The sequence below is a fragment of the Pseudonaja textilis genome, chromosome 1, assembly GCF_049901715.1.
Source record: "Pseudonaja textilis isolate UNSWEBS1 chromosome 1, rPseTex1.2, whole genome shotgun sequence".
NCBI classification, from domain to species: Eukaryota; Metazoa; Chordata; class Lepidosauria; order Squamata; family Elapidae; genus Pseudonaja; species Pseudonaja textilis.
This window is the reverse complement of record NC_141990.1, coordinates 65135621-65154553: the sequence shown is the minus strand read 5'-3', so window position 1 is coordinate 65154553 and position 18933 is coordinate 65135621. Positions and strand designations below refer to the sequence as shown.

The 18933-nt window shown below is 35.6% G+C and overlaps 1 protein-coding gene across 6 annotated transcripts in view; it reads right to left on the bottom strand.

Moving 5' to 3' along the window:
• AHCTF1 (AT-hook containing transcription factor 1) overlaps positions 1–18933 on the bottom strand; it is a 49857-nt gene that overhangs the window by 18565 nt on the left and 12359 nt on the right. For 4 of the 6 annotated variants that reach the window (XM_087936634.1, XM_087936630.1, XM_087936654.1 and 1 more), the window contains exons 5-23: positions 18479–18686; positions 17345–17461; positions 15904–15988; positions 13810–13960; positions 11641–11773; positions 11371–11552; positions 9192–9253; positions 7926–8054; positions 7580–7670; positions 7413–7502; positions 7125–7265; positions 6644–6748; positions 4642–4735; positions 3977–4097; positions 3686–3742; positions 2771–2917; positions 2199–2383; positions 1876–2062; positions 1637–1768 (exon numbers count right to left, since the gene is read on the bottom strand). In XM_087936634.1, coding sequence (XP_087792760.1) covers positions 1637–1768; positions 1876–2062; positions 2199–2383; positions 2771–2917; positions 3686–3742; positions 3977–4097; positions 4642–4735; positions 6644–6748; positions 7125–7265; positions 7413–7502; positions 7580–7670; positions 7926–8054; positions 9192–9253; positions 11371–11552; positions 11641–11773; positions 13810–13960; positions 15904–15988; positions 17345–17461; positions 18479–18686 — 2417 coding nt within the window. The remainder of the gene's footprint in view (positions 1–1636; positions 1769–1875; positions 2063–2198; positions 2384–2770; positions 2918–3685; positions 3743–3976; positions 4098–4641; positions 4736–6643; positions 6749–7124; positions 7266–7412; positions 7503–7579; positions 7671–7925; positions 8055–9191; positions 9254–11370; positions 11553–11640; positions 11774–13809; positions 13961–15903; positions 15989–17344; positions 17462–18478; positions 18687–18933) is intronic. The other 2 variants (XM_026695447.2, XM_026695449.2) reach the window with 1 other exon arrangement.

The window sequence follows — 18933 nt, the reverse complement described above, 5'->3', positions numbered from 1 at the left end:
AGATAATTAGAACTGCAGAAAAAAAACTATTGCTACCAACCTGCCTTCCACTGAGGACCTGTATACTGGCTGTGAAAATGTCTACAGACCCCTCACATCCTGAGACATATATTGTTTCAACTTCTACCCTCAAAATGATGCTTTAGGGCACTGCACACCAGAACAACTAGACACAAGGACGGTTTTCCCCCTGAATGCCATCATTCTGCCAAACAACTAATTTCCATGACACTGTCAAATTATTTACTAAGACTGCATTACTATTATTCTTCTCATCCTTCCTATTACCTATCTCCTCCCACTTATGACCATAACCTTGTTGCTTGTATCTCTACGACTTATATTGTTTTATTTGTTTCCTAGTATGACTTGATTGCTTATTTAGTAACCTATGACTATCACTAAGTGTTGTATCTTATGATTTCTTGATGTTATTTTTTTTAATGTACACTGAGAGCATATGCACCAAAGACAAATTCCTTGTGTGTCCAATCATATTTGCCCCCAAAAGAATTCTATTCTATTCTCTAGATGGGTTGGAGAGGCTCTGTTTGGCCAGTAACAGGAGATAAGGGGAAACAGGGAAAGGAAAAGCTGCTGGGAAAATCAGTGGACAGATCAGGATAGAGGCTACAAAAAGGATGATGGAAGAAAAAACAATATGCACCAGCCCTGGTCTATTCTTTTTTTTTGCAAGATCCTGTCAGGTAGTCTAGACCAGAGGTCGCCAACTTTTTGGACCTCAGGAACTACCAAACTTTTAATTTTAAATCCCAGGGACCACTAACCGGTTCTGTGGGTGTGGCCTAATTTGTGGGTATGGCTTGGTGGTCATGTGACTGGATGGGCATGGCTTGGATGTAAATATTATAAATATTTATATAAATATTGAATTTTTTTATAAAAAAGAGCAACTTTTACCCAAAATCAGGCAAAGCAGGCACAGATTGAGTTGCTCACAGAATCAGAGATTCATTCAGTGATTTATTTTTCTGCCATTGGCTAGCTCAGTCTCTCAATTTGCTTGCTGTGAGTCTGCACTGAATAACAAAACCTTCAGTCCTAAGGGAGGTTCGGCTGTGCTTAAAAGCAGGGCCGAAGATCTAAAGACTAGCTAGAAAGCAAGAAATCCAACCATTTCCTGCTTCCTAGCTAATCTAAATCTCCCAGCACAGCAGAACAGATAATGGTTGGAAAAAGGAAAAATAGCAATTTAGCAGGCAAGTTTGCCAGGTAAGGAGTGAGTGGGCAGGGAGCGTTCCTGCAGGCCATGTGGACGGCACAGCCTTGTGTTTCTGTGCAGCCTGGATTAATTGCTTTGGGGGAGTGCTCTGGGGGTCAGATTTCTCTGCGGCCCACCAAAATTTTCCTATGGCCCACCAGTGGGCCGCGGGCGACTGCTGGTCTAGACCAGGAAACCAAAACCAAATTAATACTATCTTTATTGCAATATTACCGTAAAAAAAATCTCACCAATCTGAAAATGCTTTCCCCCTCACCCTTTCCATTACTTTATGTTCTAGAGAATTAGGGAGGGCCAGTTGTGAGATGCCCCCTCCAATTCCTGCTTTGGACAACAGTAACTTTAGAAAATAATCCTAATTTCTCCTGTGTACTCCCAAATGTTATGATTTACCATGAGATTAATCTTCAAAGACTGATTCAGCTGCAGGGCAGGAATGTAGTTGGCCCTCTGGAGGTGATGAACTAAAAGAAACTCATGATTGTTGATACCAGTACTTGTCTGTAAAAACTTCTCTAGACACTCCTACATGACATAAACAGACACATATAATGCCATTGTATTAATCAGTCATCCACTGCTTTTTTTTAAAGAAAAGTTACTTTGTAGATTTTATTTTTGTTCTGGCTTACTTGTTCAGTTTCTGTGAATGGTAATTTTAGTAAATCTTCCATCAGTCCAAGTTCCTGACAGATTTCATAAACATGTTTCAGCATCTCTTCGATCTTTAACTGGCTAGAATTTTGCCGCAACACGTTCCAAGCTTCCACCATGCAACTGAAATTAAATTCAGAATTAGAATTCTGGCAGATCTTTTTGCTACAGGAAAAAAAAGACATTAAAAACTGTTAATATCCTATGCCTTTCATTAAAAAAATAGTTGATTCTTTTTCTTGAGGACTATTTTTCTTTATGAATTAAGCACAGTATTAGAAAAGATAAAGACGTGCTTTACCTGTTATATAGCAAGACAGTAAGGTGGAGTGCAACTTCAGTGCTACTTATCATTGATGGTTTCATCATTTGTATATATCGAAGGGCTCGCTTGTGCTCTCCTTGACACATCAAAGCTTGAATGATCTGCATATGTTGCCAAGGCAATTTGATTGTAGCTGGATGAAACAGATAGGACAGAGAATTCTGCAAAAGTGCAAGGTTATAATTAGAATAGAAATAAAACATATACGAATAATCTAAACTAGTATTTTCTCCAGTGTGTGTCTGTGTGTGTGTGCAGTATTTTGTACTTCTATTCCAAGTTTGTATTATCCAGATTGCTAATTTTAATTTCTTCTTCTTGTATATGTTAGCTTCAGCAAGACTATTAGCATATTTTAATTTAACATTGCCTCCAATATCGCCACCAATTTAGATCTTTGTAAAAGCAAACTTATTATTTACAGTTTGAGGACAACCTACTCTTGAGTACTTTACTGAACTTTCTCAAGAAGCACTGAAAACTTATATCAGCCAAGAGGTAAAATATAAATCCAATAATAAATAATGGAATTGCTACTTTATACTGACCTCATAGTCATTATGATCCAAACACCAAAAACCCTGAATTAGGTTTACCAGACCTATTGGGACTGCAAAGGCTGTTGGGAAAGAATCCACTGAAGTATCAGTTCTGTTAGGGCAAGAATGCATGATATCCAATAATAAATAAATTGTCTGATCAGCTTATTAAGGTTAACCAAAAGTTATGTTTCGTATGAAAGTGAACATTCCTACTTTGTAAATATATTTTGCTACAATTTTATCTTGTAAAATCTCACTGACAATATTAAAACATATATATCCTCAATCTTTAATATAAACAAATTCTGAAGTCACAAATTCGATCTTGCAAATGTAACTTAACACTTGAAATTGTGAATTACTGAAATCAAGAAAGTAAAGAACACAGAAGAACTTTGGCCTCTCCAAGCCTCTCTATAGCTTCGCATTAGGGGCCTACAAAATATTTCATTTGAATTGTTCTGAGTCAAAACTTTGACTATGACACACAAAAGGCTCTTTAAAACATGTTAGAAGTTTCTTTAATTCAAAATAGGTTTGTCAAATTTAAAGCAATTCCTGTTCTGCGTACAATGGGATGCTTAATGATGTTTTATGGTGCTATACCCTTGCGAAAGTACAAAATTCACATGAATTAGATTAAATATGCTCTATCTTGGGTCTAAAGAATAAGTCTCAACTGGATATGTTAATGTAGAGAGACCTACAAAGTAGGAAGCAGGCTTATAAAGAGCAAACTCCTCCCAGGCTCAATATTCTATTATCAACTCCAATAATATCCATGTTTTCATTTATTTTGTAGGTGTCGAACAGAAATGATAATGGAAAATGCTAAAATGTTAAATGAACAATTTCATTTTAAAACACTGAAAATTAAATGTGCTGCAGCCACTGTTATATTTTATGTTTCTGAAAGGATACAATTGCATGCTTGTAGAGTTCCTCAGTGTTTTCTAACAAGTAGAGATCAAGCAGTGCCTATAATCAGAACACACACACACAGAGTCAACTATTCTAATTATTCAAATACAACAAATCTTTAAAAAAAATTGTCGGTGGCAATTTCCTGGACAAATCCATGCACTTTTCAGATTTTTGAAATCACCCAGCTAGCTTTTTGCTTAAGGCAGCACTAGAATCCAGAGTTTCCCAGTTATTTCCTAATGCCTTAAACTATTACATAAAACTGATTGTCTTATTCATGTTACTTACATGTAATGATGGAGGAGGATACTTTCCAGTTCCCCCATCTCTCTGCCACAACTTCACAACTGAATCACCTAACTGGGAAATCATGCCATCAATCATCAAACAATCAGGGTTCCATTTGCCCCTATAACAGGAAGGCAGGCATTTAATTTCCTATTATTAAAAGCAAGTTTTAAAAGGCTATTTAGTAACAAATTATGCAATTCAAATTTCTCTTCCTTCAAAATTTATTCACAAAGACCTCAACCAAACATTAAAAGATAACCAATTTATATAGAAGCATAAGCAAAAGACTAGTCTCTAAAATCACTTCTTTAAAAGTGTGTGGACACTTATTTGCCACATGCTTTAATAAATGTCATCTAGAAACACGTAACAACTTATAAGGGGCCCGAGGAGTACAAGATATTACTCAGTTATATAAAAACAAGGGGAAAAAAGGAAGGCAGACACTGAACCACCTTCCGTGTCATGAAAAAAGGGAATAAACAGGCTATCTCAAATGTCAGCAAGAAAATGACTAGTGATATTTTCTCCCTCCGCATTTTTTGTTTTCTAAACCTGCACTTACATACACCTTGCTTTTTCCTTTCCCTTACTACTTAAAAGCTTCTCACAGCGAATAAAATCTTTTTACTGAGACTTAACACACTTTAAAAAACCTTTACCTTGATAAGCGTTCCAATTTTTGACGACAACTAATGTAAAACCGTTGAATATGTTGGTAATTATAGAAAGATTTTGGCAAATGCATGTCTTCTTCTGCATAAAAAAAGATAAAAACTCATGTTTAAATGCATCAGATGCAAAAAAAATCTAGCTGTAGCCAGAATACAAAAACAGAATTTTCAAATCTGAACTGCTACTGCATATTTATATTGTTATTTGTGGCAATTCAAAATATTAATTAGACTATATCTGATCAAATATTAAACATAAGCTTTTCCAGTTACATACAAAATGCTGTCAATAGCAAATGAAGACCCTTAAATGTTTGTTTTTGGAAAAACCTTACATTCAAAATTGGTATTACCATAATCTACTAATAGCTCCAACTCTATCAAGCTTTCACATTTTGATAAAATATCCAAAAGACCAAGAAAATTATAGATGAGATGTTGGTTCAAACTATATTTGTAAGAAGTACATCTTCTTCCATGACTGGATTAAAAATCCTGAATTCAATTATTAAAAAAATAAATTACCATCGCTATTAATGTCATTCATTATATTATTGTTCATCATATTCTTCCTTAGAGAATAGGATAACATTCAATGATAACTGTTTGGTCAAGCATTATCACTGACTCTAGTTACAAATGGCTAAATTATACAACATATCTCAGCATTTTTGAAAGCAATTGGAAACAAATTTTGTCAGGGAATTGCACGGTGTCCAAATGGAGTCAGAGACGCTGACATGAACTTGTATATTAACACACACACACACACACACACCCCAAACAAGATAATCAGGCAAACAGGAGCATCATCAGGTAAACCACAGAGAACACAGAGCACACAGATAAGGAAAAATGGGAAACTATCCCTCCACACCCACAACAACCAATCACGGCTCAGGTTGCCTCAAACAAGAGCCAGCACTCTTCCACCAATCAGCTATAACTGTGTGTTCTGTATCACTGCACAACCCTAGTGCTCCAGTTACTAAATTTAAATATCTTAACGAAGTTTCTCACTGTAAAGTGTGCCAATATATTAGCATGGACATTGAAAATGCAAATCCAGCCAGGCTTCAAAACACTGTAATTGAGAATGCAAGTAAAATGAAAGTTTTACGGAAGTATTAATGGCAAGATATTCTCATGCACTAATATATGACTGTCTTGGTCATGAGTTTAACATTTTAGAAAAATACAGCAAGTGTATTAGCCAGCAACTCTACCGGCTAACTGCAATGTAGCTGTGAAGTTAGGACACAACTACCTTGCCCGTAATCATATTTTGAATAAATTAAGAAAAATATTAGGAAAGCAGATGTCTAGTTATTGGTATAAATTAGACAGGGATTGCTATGAAGTGTACATATCTCACAGTGCACAAACCTATTAGCAGTAAAAAGCAATAATGACCCAGTTCCCCTGATTAATCCTGTTAATATTTGAAAGCAGATTTTTTTTTAATAAGAACAGGTTCAAATTCAAGGATCATTCAATTTGCTGCTATTAGTTTTGGTCACTATCAAGAAAATAAAGATTCACCAAAGTACTTTTAATATTCCATAACTAAATGAAAGACGGAAAGATGGAAGGAAGGAAGGAAGGAAGGAAGGAAGGAAGGAAGGAAGGAAGGAAGGAAGGAAGGAAGGAAAATAAAAATTTCTGTTTCTCATTCTTGCTTCTGGAAAATTGGTTACAAGCATAAACAGTTGCCTTTAGGAAAAAAGAATAGTTTCAGCAGTTTTGAATAAAATTTGATTCAATATGAAACATACGTAATAAATAGTGACAGTAAAGATGAAACGGTCCTAAACAAACTGCAATGAAAAAGCATTCTTCTTTGAGTTCTTAATGTGCATATTAAAAATCTAGATTTTCAGGGAACATTTTTTTCAAAATGATGTTAACTTTTCTGTAAGAAATAGACATACACTAGTAATAAAATGGAAAATAGCCTGTTACTGAAATATGACAGCTGAAGGAGACCTACCTAAATTTTCTGGAAGGAGATTGGATCGACAGAACCAGATAACCACTTGTAAATACTGCGAAAGGAGACTGGTTACAACCTGTTTGTTTGTTAGATCTGTAATGCCTAAAAAAATGAACATAAGTCTTGCTTTTAAAAAAAAACTTAATGTAACTTTGACAAGATATGGGTAATAATTTGTCAACTTAAAGATAGAGGGAACATTTAGCTCATTCATGACTGTATAGGCATTCTAGCTTTAATTCAAATACAGCCACAAATTATCTGTACAGGATATAAAATTTCCACCATACTAAGAATGAGATAATAAGTTTTCTTTTAAACTTTTCTGTATTGTGTCTGGAGATCAAATCAATAATTTTCTAATTCAAAGGGGAAAATGGCTATACAATAGTTGAACATACAAGTACATGAAGAATGTAAGATTATTTGTTAAAAGTAATATAAAATATGCATCTTAAATTTTATGTCATTTACATACCTTTTTCAGTCAGTTCTTGAGCTTCCATGATGAAACAGTTTAACACTGTGTTAAGGTTGCTAAGAAGCAACTCACAGCGCTGGAGAGACCGTAGAGTCTGTGGATCAATGAAGTTAGATGATCCATCAAATAAGGGAGCACCTTAAAAAAATAGTTTTGACAACCTCAGTCAAGGGTCAGAATTCAACATGTTTTTATCCAATATAATTAAACAACTAAGCCCAATTATTGAGTGATTTCTGTATACAATATGTTGTTTTCCACTGTTTCAAAGCACATATTACTTACAGAGACAAATGAAGTCTTCTTTTGTTTTAACAACTTTACTCCATGCCCATTCAAGAACAAAACGCAAGTTGGGTGCAGAATTTGGTTGCTCTTTAAAAAACAAAAAGCAGAAATTATAGAAGTTACTTTAACAAAATGATTTTATTGAACAACAAGGTTACGTTTACCTTCAGCAGTCCACTGTTTAATGCAGCTAGTGAGGAGTCCCAATGAACTTGTCTGGATAGCAGTTGATAATACAGCTTCAAACTGCTCTTCCTAAAAAAAAAAATAAAAAAAGGAATTTCATGGCATCAGTAATTCACAATTTCAGCATTAAAATGTAATTCATCTGGACATGTTGGATCCAGCTAGGAATACGAACATACTGGGGCTGCTCACAAACCTCATTTCCCTTGTGGAATTTTTGTTAGATCCAATGCTATAACCCAATTCAATTAGGCAGGACATAAAATTTAAGAATCAAATAAAAGAATGATTGCATTTTCAATCTTATCTTCATCATAAACTTACCTGGCTCAGACTTGTTGGCTGTATATCAATGAACTTTGGAGATAGTAAACCAGCTATAAGGCATCTATTATAACCCTCAGGAATAGTTTCATTTAATGAAGAGGAAGAATTTTTTAAGAAATGCAATGTCTGCAATTAATCAAACAATTTTGCATTAGGACAAACTGCCGGTAGAACACTGGAAAATCACTACTAAAATTAAACAATTCTTGTCAAATTAAACCACATAAGTTATTATATTTATTAGTTTTCTTCCATATTCTTTATACCAAGCACAGAAGCTATAAAGAAATAAAAGTGCCTGTGTTGCATATGGGCAGGATAGTAGAAATCAATACCCCATAACTTGCAAGGCTTTGGGCTGTTCAAGTGAAAAACTGTGTACTCTAGTACAAAAAGTCATAAATGTTTAAGAACTATTTTTAAGTGATTCCAAATATAGACAGTCCATGATTGATGACTGGTCTCTTAGCGACTGTTCAAAGTTGGGTATTTATGATCTGATTTGAAGATCTGACAGTTGGTCCACCCCCAAACCCACACACACAGTCGAACGGCCCAACTTTGGGTGTTTAGCAACCAGGCCATATTTATGGTCACTTGCAGCATCCCACAGTCCCATGATGTGTTTTACAACTGTTTTATTAAATCTGGCATTTACTTCCAGGTTTTGGTAAAATGGTGTCCATAATGAATGACTGGTTAACAACTGTGATGATTCACTTAATGACTATTGCAAGAAAGACTATAAAGACCACATGGACAAGTGATTAATCCATTTTACAACCGTCATGATTTGCAATCATGATGGGTAGGCTCCACTGTGGTCATAATTCAAGGACTACCTGTACCAGTTAAGAAAATATGTAAAATGTTTAAAAATGGGAAAGTAAACATTTTTTAAGGGAGTGGTGTCTTCTGGTCTCAGCAAATATAATGGGAAATGTAAGCAGACATATAAAAAAATCATAACTTCTGCATTGCCAGCTCCAGGGTTCTGTTTTCCCATATCAACCAAATGTTGGTCCATTGATTGCGATAGCCATTTCACCTGAGGACTGAGAGAATGACTGGTCCAAGTCACCTAGTCAGCTTCCATTCCTTAAGGTAGAACTAAAACTCAGTCGCCTGGTTTTATTTTTTTTTCTTTTAGGCAGGAATTAGAAGTGACGTTTCCAAAGTAAAACTGATTCACGTTTATGAATTGAAAAAGATAAAATAAATAAATAGAATGCCACAATACAACAGTAAACAAATAATACTTACATCTTTTTGAAATCCTGTGCAAGACATATGAACTATTCCACAATTCAGCAAACAAGTGAAATCTATGGAACAGAGTTCTTCATGAGAATAATGAGGGGCAAATGACTGGTATTATAATGGAGGGAAAAAAAGCTTTCCAGCAATTTTATTTCAACATTGCTAGTATATATTGGGGTACTGATACAGAGAGGAGAAATGTATAAGATGAAGAGTTAAATTCCCTCAGTCTACATCCAGGTCTCCGTCCACATCAATGGACTATAATTTAATTCTATGAATATTGAAATATATATTTGATCATTTTAAAACCAAGCTAGGAATAATGATGGCTCCCCACTATGCTACTACTTTTACATTATTGATCTAGTACAGCAGTGGCTAACCTTTTTGGGCTCCTGTGCCAAAAATTGTGCACGTGCCTGCATGCTCATGCTCACGTGCCAGCACCCAGAACGCAATGCACACACCCCCTCACACCCCCTACATATATGCATGCAATTTTACCCCACCCTTCACCCCCCGCCGCCCCCTTACCTGCACTGCGCCTCACATCTGATGTTCGGCCAGTTTGAGCCCTTTTTTGGCCTTCCAAAGGCTTGAGGAAAGCTTCTTCAGGCTTCTACAAGCTTTGTAGGCCAAAATCTAGCCCTGTTTCATCACTTCCTGTTTTTCCCCAAAAAATGGAAATGACAAAACGGAGCTAGATTTCGGCCTACAAAGCTTGTAGAAGCCTGAATAAGCCTTCCTCAAGCCTTTGGGAGGCCTAAAAAGGCCTCAAACCGGCTAAAAATCAGCTGTGAGGCGTGCACATGTGCAGTGAGATAAGTTTGCCTGCATCTCGTGTGCTGGCACAAATGGCTCTGCGTGCTACCTGTGGCACGCGTGCCATAGGTTCGCCATCATGGATCTAGTATATCAACTTCTTGCCCCTGTACAATAGAAACAGGAGGAAGGTTTGCAAGAAAAAGAATGTACATAAACACACACACACACACACACAAAATACAAGGAGAAAGGGCACTGTCTTAAAGAGAAAGGAAGAGTAGCTTTTCCAGTATTAATGTTTTCCCACACCTAAATTCCAACATTTAATTCTAAAATGAAATGCTACTCCCTGGGGCAGAGAATAACAATACAGTTGACTTTCAACATTAAGTGTAGTATGAAAGAATCGTACTTTTTATAATTAATACTACCCCCCAAAGGAAAATCTAGGATGTTAATATTTTATATCAAAATGCAGCAAAGGGCATTCAATATACAAGTAGTCCTTGACTTACAACCACAGTTGAGCCCAAATTTTTGGTTGCTAAGCAAGACAGTTAAGTGAGTTTTGCCCCATTTTATGATCTTGCTTGCCACAGTTGTCAAATGAATCATTTCATTGCTAGGTTAGTAACACAGTTAAGTGGTGGTGGGATTAAAAAACGTTTACCACTGGTTCGGTGGGTGTGGCTTGGTGAGCGCGCTTTGCGTGCGTGCACACACTTTGCATGCATGCGTGCGCCAAACATGCACTTTGCGCAGGTGCAGAGGCATTTGCACAGGCGCAGAGGCATTCCAACTCATCTCCTACAAGCCTGCACTCTCCCAGTCGCTTCAGCTGCTGCTGCACACAGCAGCTGCACTTCAAAAACAGAGGATAAAGGTGAGTATGGGAGCCCGAGCGGGCGGGTGGGCCCAACAGCAGAGTGGCGGAGAGAACCGGTTTGGTCTCCGCTCTCATCACTGCTACCAGCTCGACCGAACCGGTAGAATACCACCACTGCAGTTAAGTGAATCTATCTTCCCATTGACCCTCTTTGTCAGAAGGCCACAAAAGGTGGCCACATGACTCCAGGACACTGTCACGACTCCAAATTTTGATCATGTAACCATGGAGTTGCTGCAACAGTTGTGTGACAAATGATCATAGGTCACTTTTGGGGGGTGGCGGCGTTGTAACTTCAAATTGTCACTAAACAAATGGTTGTAAGTTGAGGACTATATGTATTAAGAATAAATCTTGAGCTGACATACAAATTAACGGCACTAATTGATCGACTGCACAGAATGTGCATTATTATTAGATTTTTATCCCATTTTTTTGGCCTGGAAAGGCCATCAGCAATATTTCAAAAGTACTGTGGATGCAATAACTTCAGAATGCTCCCATAAAAGCAGTTGATAATATACTTACCAAAATTGTAAGTGCTTGGGTTAAAAAACTGTTCAGGTGGAGGATAAGAAGGAGGCACTCCCCGAGTAAAGCTTCGTTCATGTACCAAGACATCCAAAATATGATTAGGAGAGGTGATGCTCACCACAGCATCCAAAGACCATAATGCAAAATATGGACAATTATGTAAAAATTCCCCTGGCCTTAAGAAAACAGACAAAGAAGAAGTAAATCTGACAGCACTAAAATCTATTTTTTTCTGAAACTTAGTGATAAGAAACTACCACTTACCTTAATGAATCTGGCATCTGAGCATGATACCACCGATTTATATCAAAAATACCTAAGTAGGTAGATGGCTTGCCTTGACCATAGGTATTTACTTGCCAGCTAAAGACAGATACACTTGTATCAGGTGATGTGACTGGATCAAAAAGAAAAGGTGATGGAATTACTATAAAAGGCAGCTATAAATTATATCAATACAATTCTATGAAATAGATTTACATTCTTTTACCTCTCAAGAGATAACCATGCAAAATAATAAGATGCTTGGCTATGCATAAACTCTTGAATGTCATGCAGTTAGTTTATTAAGCTACTTAGTCCAATCCAAGTTAAGAGTCCATGAATATAAGTGCATGTGACATTTGCTCTCAGCTATCTTTCTTTGCTAAAGGTAAACTAAGGTTTTATAACCCTTCACCAAAAATCTACATAACAAAAATACTGAAGTTTTTTCAAAGATGGTTTTAATTTAAGGTGGCAGAAAGTGATAGAAAGTTTCATTTTTTTTCTTTAAAAAAAGATGCCTACGACATTTGCAGCAAAAATCCTCACATCAATGTCGTTATCTTTTCATGTGAAAAGTAGCTGGTTATACAGACTACAATTTATTTAATCTTTGGCAAATATTAATCTATCATTATAAAATAAACTTTGATGCTTGAAAGCAAACAACTATCAAAACTGAATAATAAATGCTATTGCATCAGTGTAAAAGATAAAAAAATGCTTTAAATTTCACTTCTGAAATGTATACAGCTGTGACCATCTGAAGCTTTTTGATAATAGAATAACATAGTTGGAAGGTACCTTGGAGGTCTTCTAGTCCAATCCCCTCCTCAGACAGGAAACCCTATACCATTTCAGACAAATGGTGTCCTATCTCCTCTTAAAAACTTCCAGTGTTGGAGTATTCACAATTTCTGGAGGAAAGTTGTTCCACTGATTAATTGTTCCAACTGTCAGGAAATTTCTCCTTAGTTCTATGTTTCTTCTCTCCTTGATTAGTTTCCATCCATTGCTTCTTGTCCTGACCTCAGGTGCTTTGGAGAATAGCTTAACTCCCTCTTCTTTGTGGCAGCCCCTGAGATAGTGGAACACTGCTATCATGTCACCCCTAGTCCTTTTCATTAAACTAGACATACCTAATTCCAGCAACTGTTCTTCATGTTTTAGCCTCCAGTCCCCTAATCATCTTTGTTGCTCTTCTCTGCACTCTTTCTAGAGTCTCAACAACTTTTTTACATTGTGGCGACCAAAACTGGATGCATTATTCCAAGCGTGGTCTTACTAAGGCATTATAAAGTATTAATACTTCATGTGATCTTGATTCTATCCCTCTGTTAATGCAGCCAAGAACTGTGTTGGCTTTTTTGGCAGCTGCAGCACACTCAGGGGTGGGATTCAACTGGTGTTACTACCAGTTTGGTGACTATGTTTTGTGCGCTAATAATAATCTATTATAGACTATTTCCAAACTAGTACACAAAAAGACATGGGTGAATGTGATTATACAAGCAGAGAGTGAAAGGGAAAATGTTGTATCATCCATCATATCCTGCACTCCCCCAAGGCATTAATGAATTCTCGAGCAAATTGCACTGAGATTCCTGTGGCTAAAAATGTAACAGAATTCTACTTAAGTATTCTTGGAAAATATAGAGATGTGACTTATTGATCTGTTCAGAAAAGTCGTATTATCTAACTGCCAAAGCCAGAAATAGCTCCTTTTAATTGTTCTTGGCCAGATCTAAATATGTCATTCTGCTTGATAAGGCAATAAAAACCCTAATTCTTTTCTTCTGCCCATTCTTCATACCAAATCTGGGGGTGTAACATTGGAACACAATGCTCATACAGGAAGCACAATAGGAAACTCAACTGCACGAGCTGAAGGGCACTCTTTTTATATTAGATATACATTTGTATGTCTTTGTGGATGCATACATACTTTTCAGTGATTTTTGTCAAGTACTAATTCTAATATAAATTTACAGGCCATCACAAAATGTATCTAGGTTGCTTCATAAGTGAAAGATATACCACAAATTATTACTAAGAACAAAACAGGACAAAAAATTCAAAGAACATTTATGCAGAACCAAATTGTATAGTTCCAGCTTGAGTCTGACATAATAAGTTCTCATTATTAGCTGTGATGTGTGCAATACTAACCTTCATTAATACTATCTTCTCTGTCAACATGGCTTCGAAATTTTTCTATAGTTTGACAACCGATTAATTTGGTATTGCTAGGCTGTCCTCTCAAAGAGGAGACTCCCCCTGTAAGGTCCAGACTGTACCTTTCTTCACAGTATTCCAAACCCTGGAAAAATATTATATCAAGTCAGTGTATCTGATCAAGAACGTGATAATTTCAATTCTTAATAACAAATGCTTAATATCTTGGGCCTGGAGGAACGTTGTCCATGGGGTTGCGAAGGGTCAGACACAACTTCGCAACTAACAACATCATCATCTTGGGAATTTGAAAAAACACTTTTCAATTATGATAAAATTCTTCTGGTCTTAAAAGTATTACCTGAATGGCAACTTTTCATCAACGGTGTTGAAAATTTTTAAAAATGAAGTGACAGGTAAAGAACAACTACAAGCAGGAAGCATACTGAACCCTGCCATGAATGTTCAGTAGTAGAGAAGTGGCAATATTTTTTTAAATAAAAATGTAAAAACATGTTAGAACTACTCTGATGATATATGTATGTCTTCTCCCAGGTTGCAAAAGTTTGATTCTAAATTACTTTCCACAAAATTAGAATAATCCCAGTAGTTATGTATATTCCCAGTAGTTCACAGATCAATATACCTCTTGATATTAACTAACCATTTTTTTTAAATGAGTAAATACTGTTGGGTTTTTTTTTAATCAGAAGCCATTTTATTGTTTAACAGCACAGAAATTATTTTAAAGTAAGAGAATTTATTTTTTCCTAATAATTTAAAATGCTTTAAGAGATAACTGCTGCACAAATACAATTACACTTAGCTTAAACTATACTGAAATAAACTTCTATGACTTCTCAGTGTCTATTGTAAAAGTAAATAACCAAGCCGAAAAATGTGCAAATCAGTAGGCAGTTCACATGTCAGTTAGTAAGCAAAAAAGTGGCTGTGACGTTTCAGTACCTGTGATGAATCTAGTTCAATGTTAGGCAACTTATACATGAGCTATTGATTCAATATATAAATACTGAAAATCAGGTATCTGAATTAAACAATTTTTGAAGGGAAAGGCAGGAAACTGAATTTATGAAAAAAATATAATGGTTACGAATACAGTTAAACCTAAGGAAAATTAGCCCTGGAAGGAAGTGTATATGTGAATTTTTTTTCTAAGCTTCTCAGAATGTTTGAGGCTTGTTCTTTCTAAAACAGCTGAAAGATATATAAACTACTCACAAGCCATTAAAAAATCTGATTAAAATATAACTCAAAATGAAGTTCAAGTGCTTTTGGGGTGTTGCATTAAGAATGAGAGATTAAAATAAATGCTTTGAATTGTGCTTATATGTAAATATAAGCACAATTTCATTATTACAGCTCTTATGAACAACCACTGATTTCTTTCTATTTCCTTCTCACATGACCTCAAATTTGAGAGCTCCTCTCATTTACAGTCCCACTTTCAAATTTCCATGCTAAAGATTTCCAGAAAAATGCTGAACTGCACAACTGAAATCATGCACCCTTTTATTTGTTGCATAGGGCTATGGCTTTTATCACACAACCATGGCAATCACTCTTTTTTGGGACACTCTCCCAATTGATGCCTTGGTCTCTGACTCCTATTTACATTCAAATACTACATTATTATTTACCTTCTTACAAAATCAACAATTTTAAATCTGTGGCAGGAAATGGCCCATAATTAAATTATATCCTATTAATCTCTTTTTTTCTTTTATAACAATGAATAATGTAAATGGCTGAATAAGTACAAAACTCAACATGTATAACATGTTAACGATTGAGAAGAAACTCCTGAATGCAAACACATATTCATGTAAAATTAAAAATATTCTTAATACTGTCTAAACACGTAGAATTATCTCAATAGCTATAGTATTAAATACAAATTGAGCATATACTTCCACAGCAAAAAGCCAAATTATCTTAAAATCTAAATTAACATAATTACAAGCAAACTAGCAGCCTGCTTGCAGTGGTGAGATTAATGCCTTGTCAAACAATGCCGTAATAGGTTTTAATACTTTACTTTAGTACTTAAAATTTAAACATAATACTTACCTCATACATGATTTGTCCTGATGCCAACCGTCTTCTGTCACTGAAAGCCAACTGCAGCAGATGTAAACTAAGAATATCTCCTTCACTAAAATGAAATATCAAGACTATCATGAAGAATACAGGCATCAAAATTATTTACTGTGTAACATATAGTAGACAGTAAATTAAGTGGAATTGTATAGTAAATCACAGAAAGGATACCTTGTCACCCTAGGGAGCTTTTGTTATGTCTCTAGGGTTCACATGGGAGGCCTTATTTTACAACTGCTTAAGCTCTCTAAAGCAGTCTTTTACAGTTGAAAGCTCCAACTCAAACAACAACAACAACACCCTGACAAAATTCAAAATTTCTGCCCTGTGCATGACACAACCATATTACTGCACAAGTCTCCTTTGCCAATAGTTCAAAATACTTCTCATCCTTCATCTAACAGGTATCACTGATGGTGGTGCAATGGTTAGAATGCTTTACTGCAGGCCAATTCTACTGACTTCTTACTGCCAGCAGTTCGATCTTCACCGGCTCAAGGTTGACTCAACCATCCACCCTTCCAAGGTCAGTAAAATGAGGACTCAGACTGCCAGGGACAATATGCTGACTCTGTAAACCACTTAAAGAGGGCTGTAAAGCACTGTGACGCAGTATATATGTAAGTCTAAGTGCTATTGCTATCACTACAGCAAAGGTTTTCATTCTTATTTCAGATGTAGAAGCTCCACCAATTGCACAAAAATCAAATTGCCCCTATTTATTTCATGCAGCGAGATCTGCATGATCTCGCTTGCTTAATTACCAGGATCCATGCCACTGAAATGATCATGAAATTATATTGATATATGAACAAGAACTGCAGGCATCTTCGTGTTCCTACAGAATAATCATACTAAAATTCACTAATGTCATTTCTACTGGACACCTCAAACCTAAGATAAAGTTTTAAGAGACACATGTTTAATACATAACAAATCCATGTTTCCTAGATAAATGAACAAATTCTCAGTAAGAATGAAGTTTCTCCAGTTTAAAAGTATCTATCAATAGGATCGAGTGTAGAACTTGCCTTTTTCATTCCTTCAACTCTTCATATTGCTTCTCAACACAGAAAGGGAGAAGCACAAAGAATGAGAATTCCTGAAATTATCCCCTTTTTATTCTCCTGTCATTTATTTTTCATTAGTACACATATACTATTTCAACACCTAAGTAGGGAAAATGAAGACTTTTTAGGGTTAAATAATTGCCAAGATCCTAACTCTGGGTTTCCATTTCATATTACTGTTTTTGAAACAGATACAGCTGCATACCTAGAGTCTGGTAAAACATCTCTCTCCAATGAACCAATTTCTTGTTAGAGAGTAGCAACACAAGGTAAACACAAGTTAAATCATGATTTGAACACATTTTTAGAATCTACAATCATGGCCAAACTGCTTCACCCACCTTTCTTGTGTTGATTGGACAGCCCACAAGTAGCAACAATTGCGAGGATCATTTTCAGGTTCTTGAAAAGTAACCGCATATACAGGAACTCTCCCTCCCTCTAATTGGAAATGGTATCTGAATATTAGAGGTAGGATGGAAGACATGGGAAATGGATAAACATTTAGATATAATTCTCTAGTTTACAGGATATTCTATTATTTTGGCATTTTTTTCTAATATTTATTGTTTTATAATGGATGGAAATTCAGTAGTCATACTTTAATTCAATATTCAGTTATACAATCAACATGGAAATGAGAGGAAATGCGGTATTTTGAGTAATGTATAATCTACATTGCAGCATTCTACAATATAAACTACCAAGATTATGCTGTCTGAATTAAAATAGGGATCACGTGGAACTGTTTCAAAACTTACAGAAACAAATTAAGTAGGTAGCCATATTATTAATCCTAATTATAATATATGCATAATAAAACAGTATATTCTGGATCAATTTTTCATTTGGAGAATTTTATTTTCTCCTAAAATAAACTATAAGATAGTAACTGGGGTTATTTTATTCACTTGAATATACTGGAATTAATCCAAGGAAATATTCTATTGTAAAAAGGCTGGAACTTCACAATGAAATATGTTTTTTTTTTTTTACAAATGTCTTCTTTTATTTGCAGAATCAGGCACAATGTTCTGCATGCAGGATTTTAATTCCTGAAGATCAAACATCAAAAGGCTCCAGAGGATGGACGAATCAAGAACAATTGCTTCACCCCAGTCTTTTTCTAGAAAGAGGGTCTCATAAATGGATCTAGACTTGTGAGAACTTTCATGCTACATTAACATCCCTTTTCACATATCTCTTCTAAATTGCTGCACACGTTATGTAATACATTAAGGTAAGGTTGAATGATACATTAACTCACACTAGTTCTAGCTGACAAGACCAATAGCGAGAACCAGTGGAAATGCAATTCAACACCTGGAGAGCTATACGTTGGTCCTTTTAGTAAGGGGACAAAATATCTAGAATATGCACCTCAAAAAATATATACAATTTCAATGATCAGCATATCAGCATATTTCCTTTTCAATTTATTTCATTAAATAACATACCACTTTTCATACACTTACTCTTTCTTCAAGCTTTTCATATTCCACAGTGAAACATAGCCATCAGAAAATCCCACAACTAACTGGTTGCTTCTCTGTATATAGGAGAGAGTTGTCACAGCAGTTCCTGATGGGTTCAATAACTGGAAACAGAGATGTCGGCCTTTCCTTGTTACAGCTTCCCTTACTTGTGGGATTTCAGAAGGGATTCCAGTGATAACTTCTAGATCTGTATATATGGCAGTATATAACAAATTCTTATTGCCTTATTTAAAAGTGCTTATTTAAAGAAACTGCTCACAGAATAAAGTAGCTTACGCACATAATTAAGTAAGACTAATGATACAGATTGGTTTTGTTCATTTTAACTATTTTGAATCAATAAAAGAGAATTGTACCTCATGGTTGAACTATTAAGCTCTTGATGCTCTCTGAGCTTGACTGTTTGCTTGCAGATGTTTTATTACCTGTCCAGA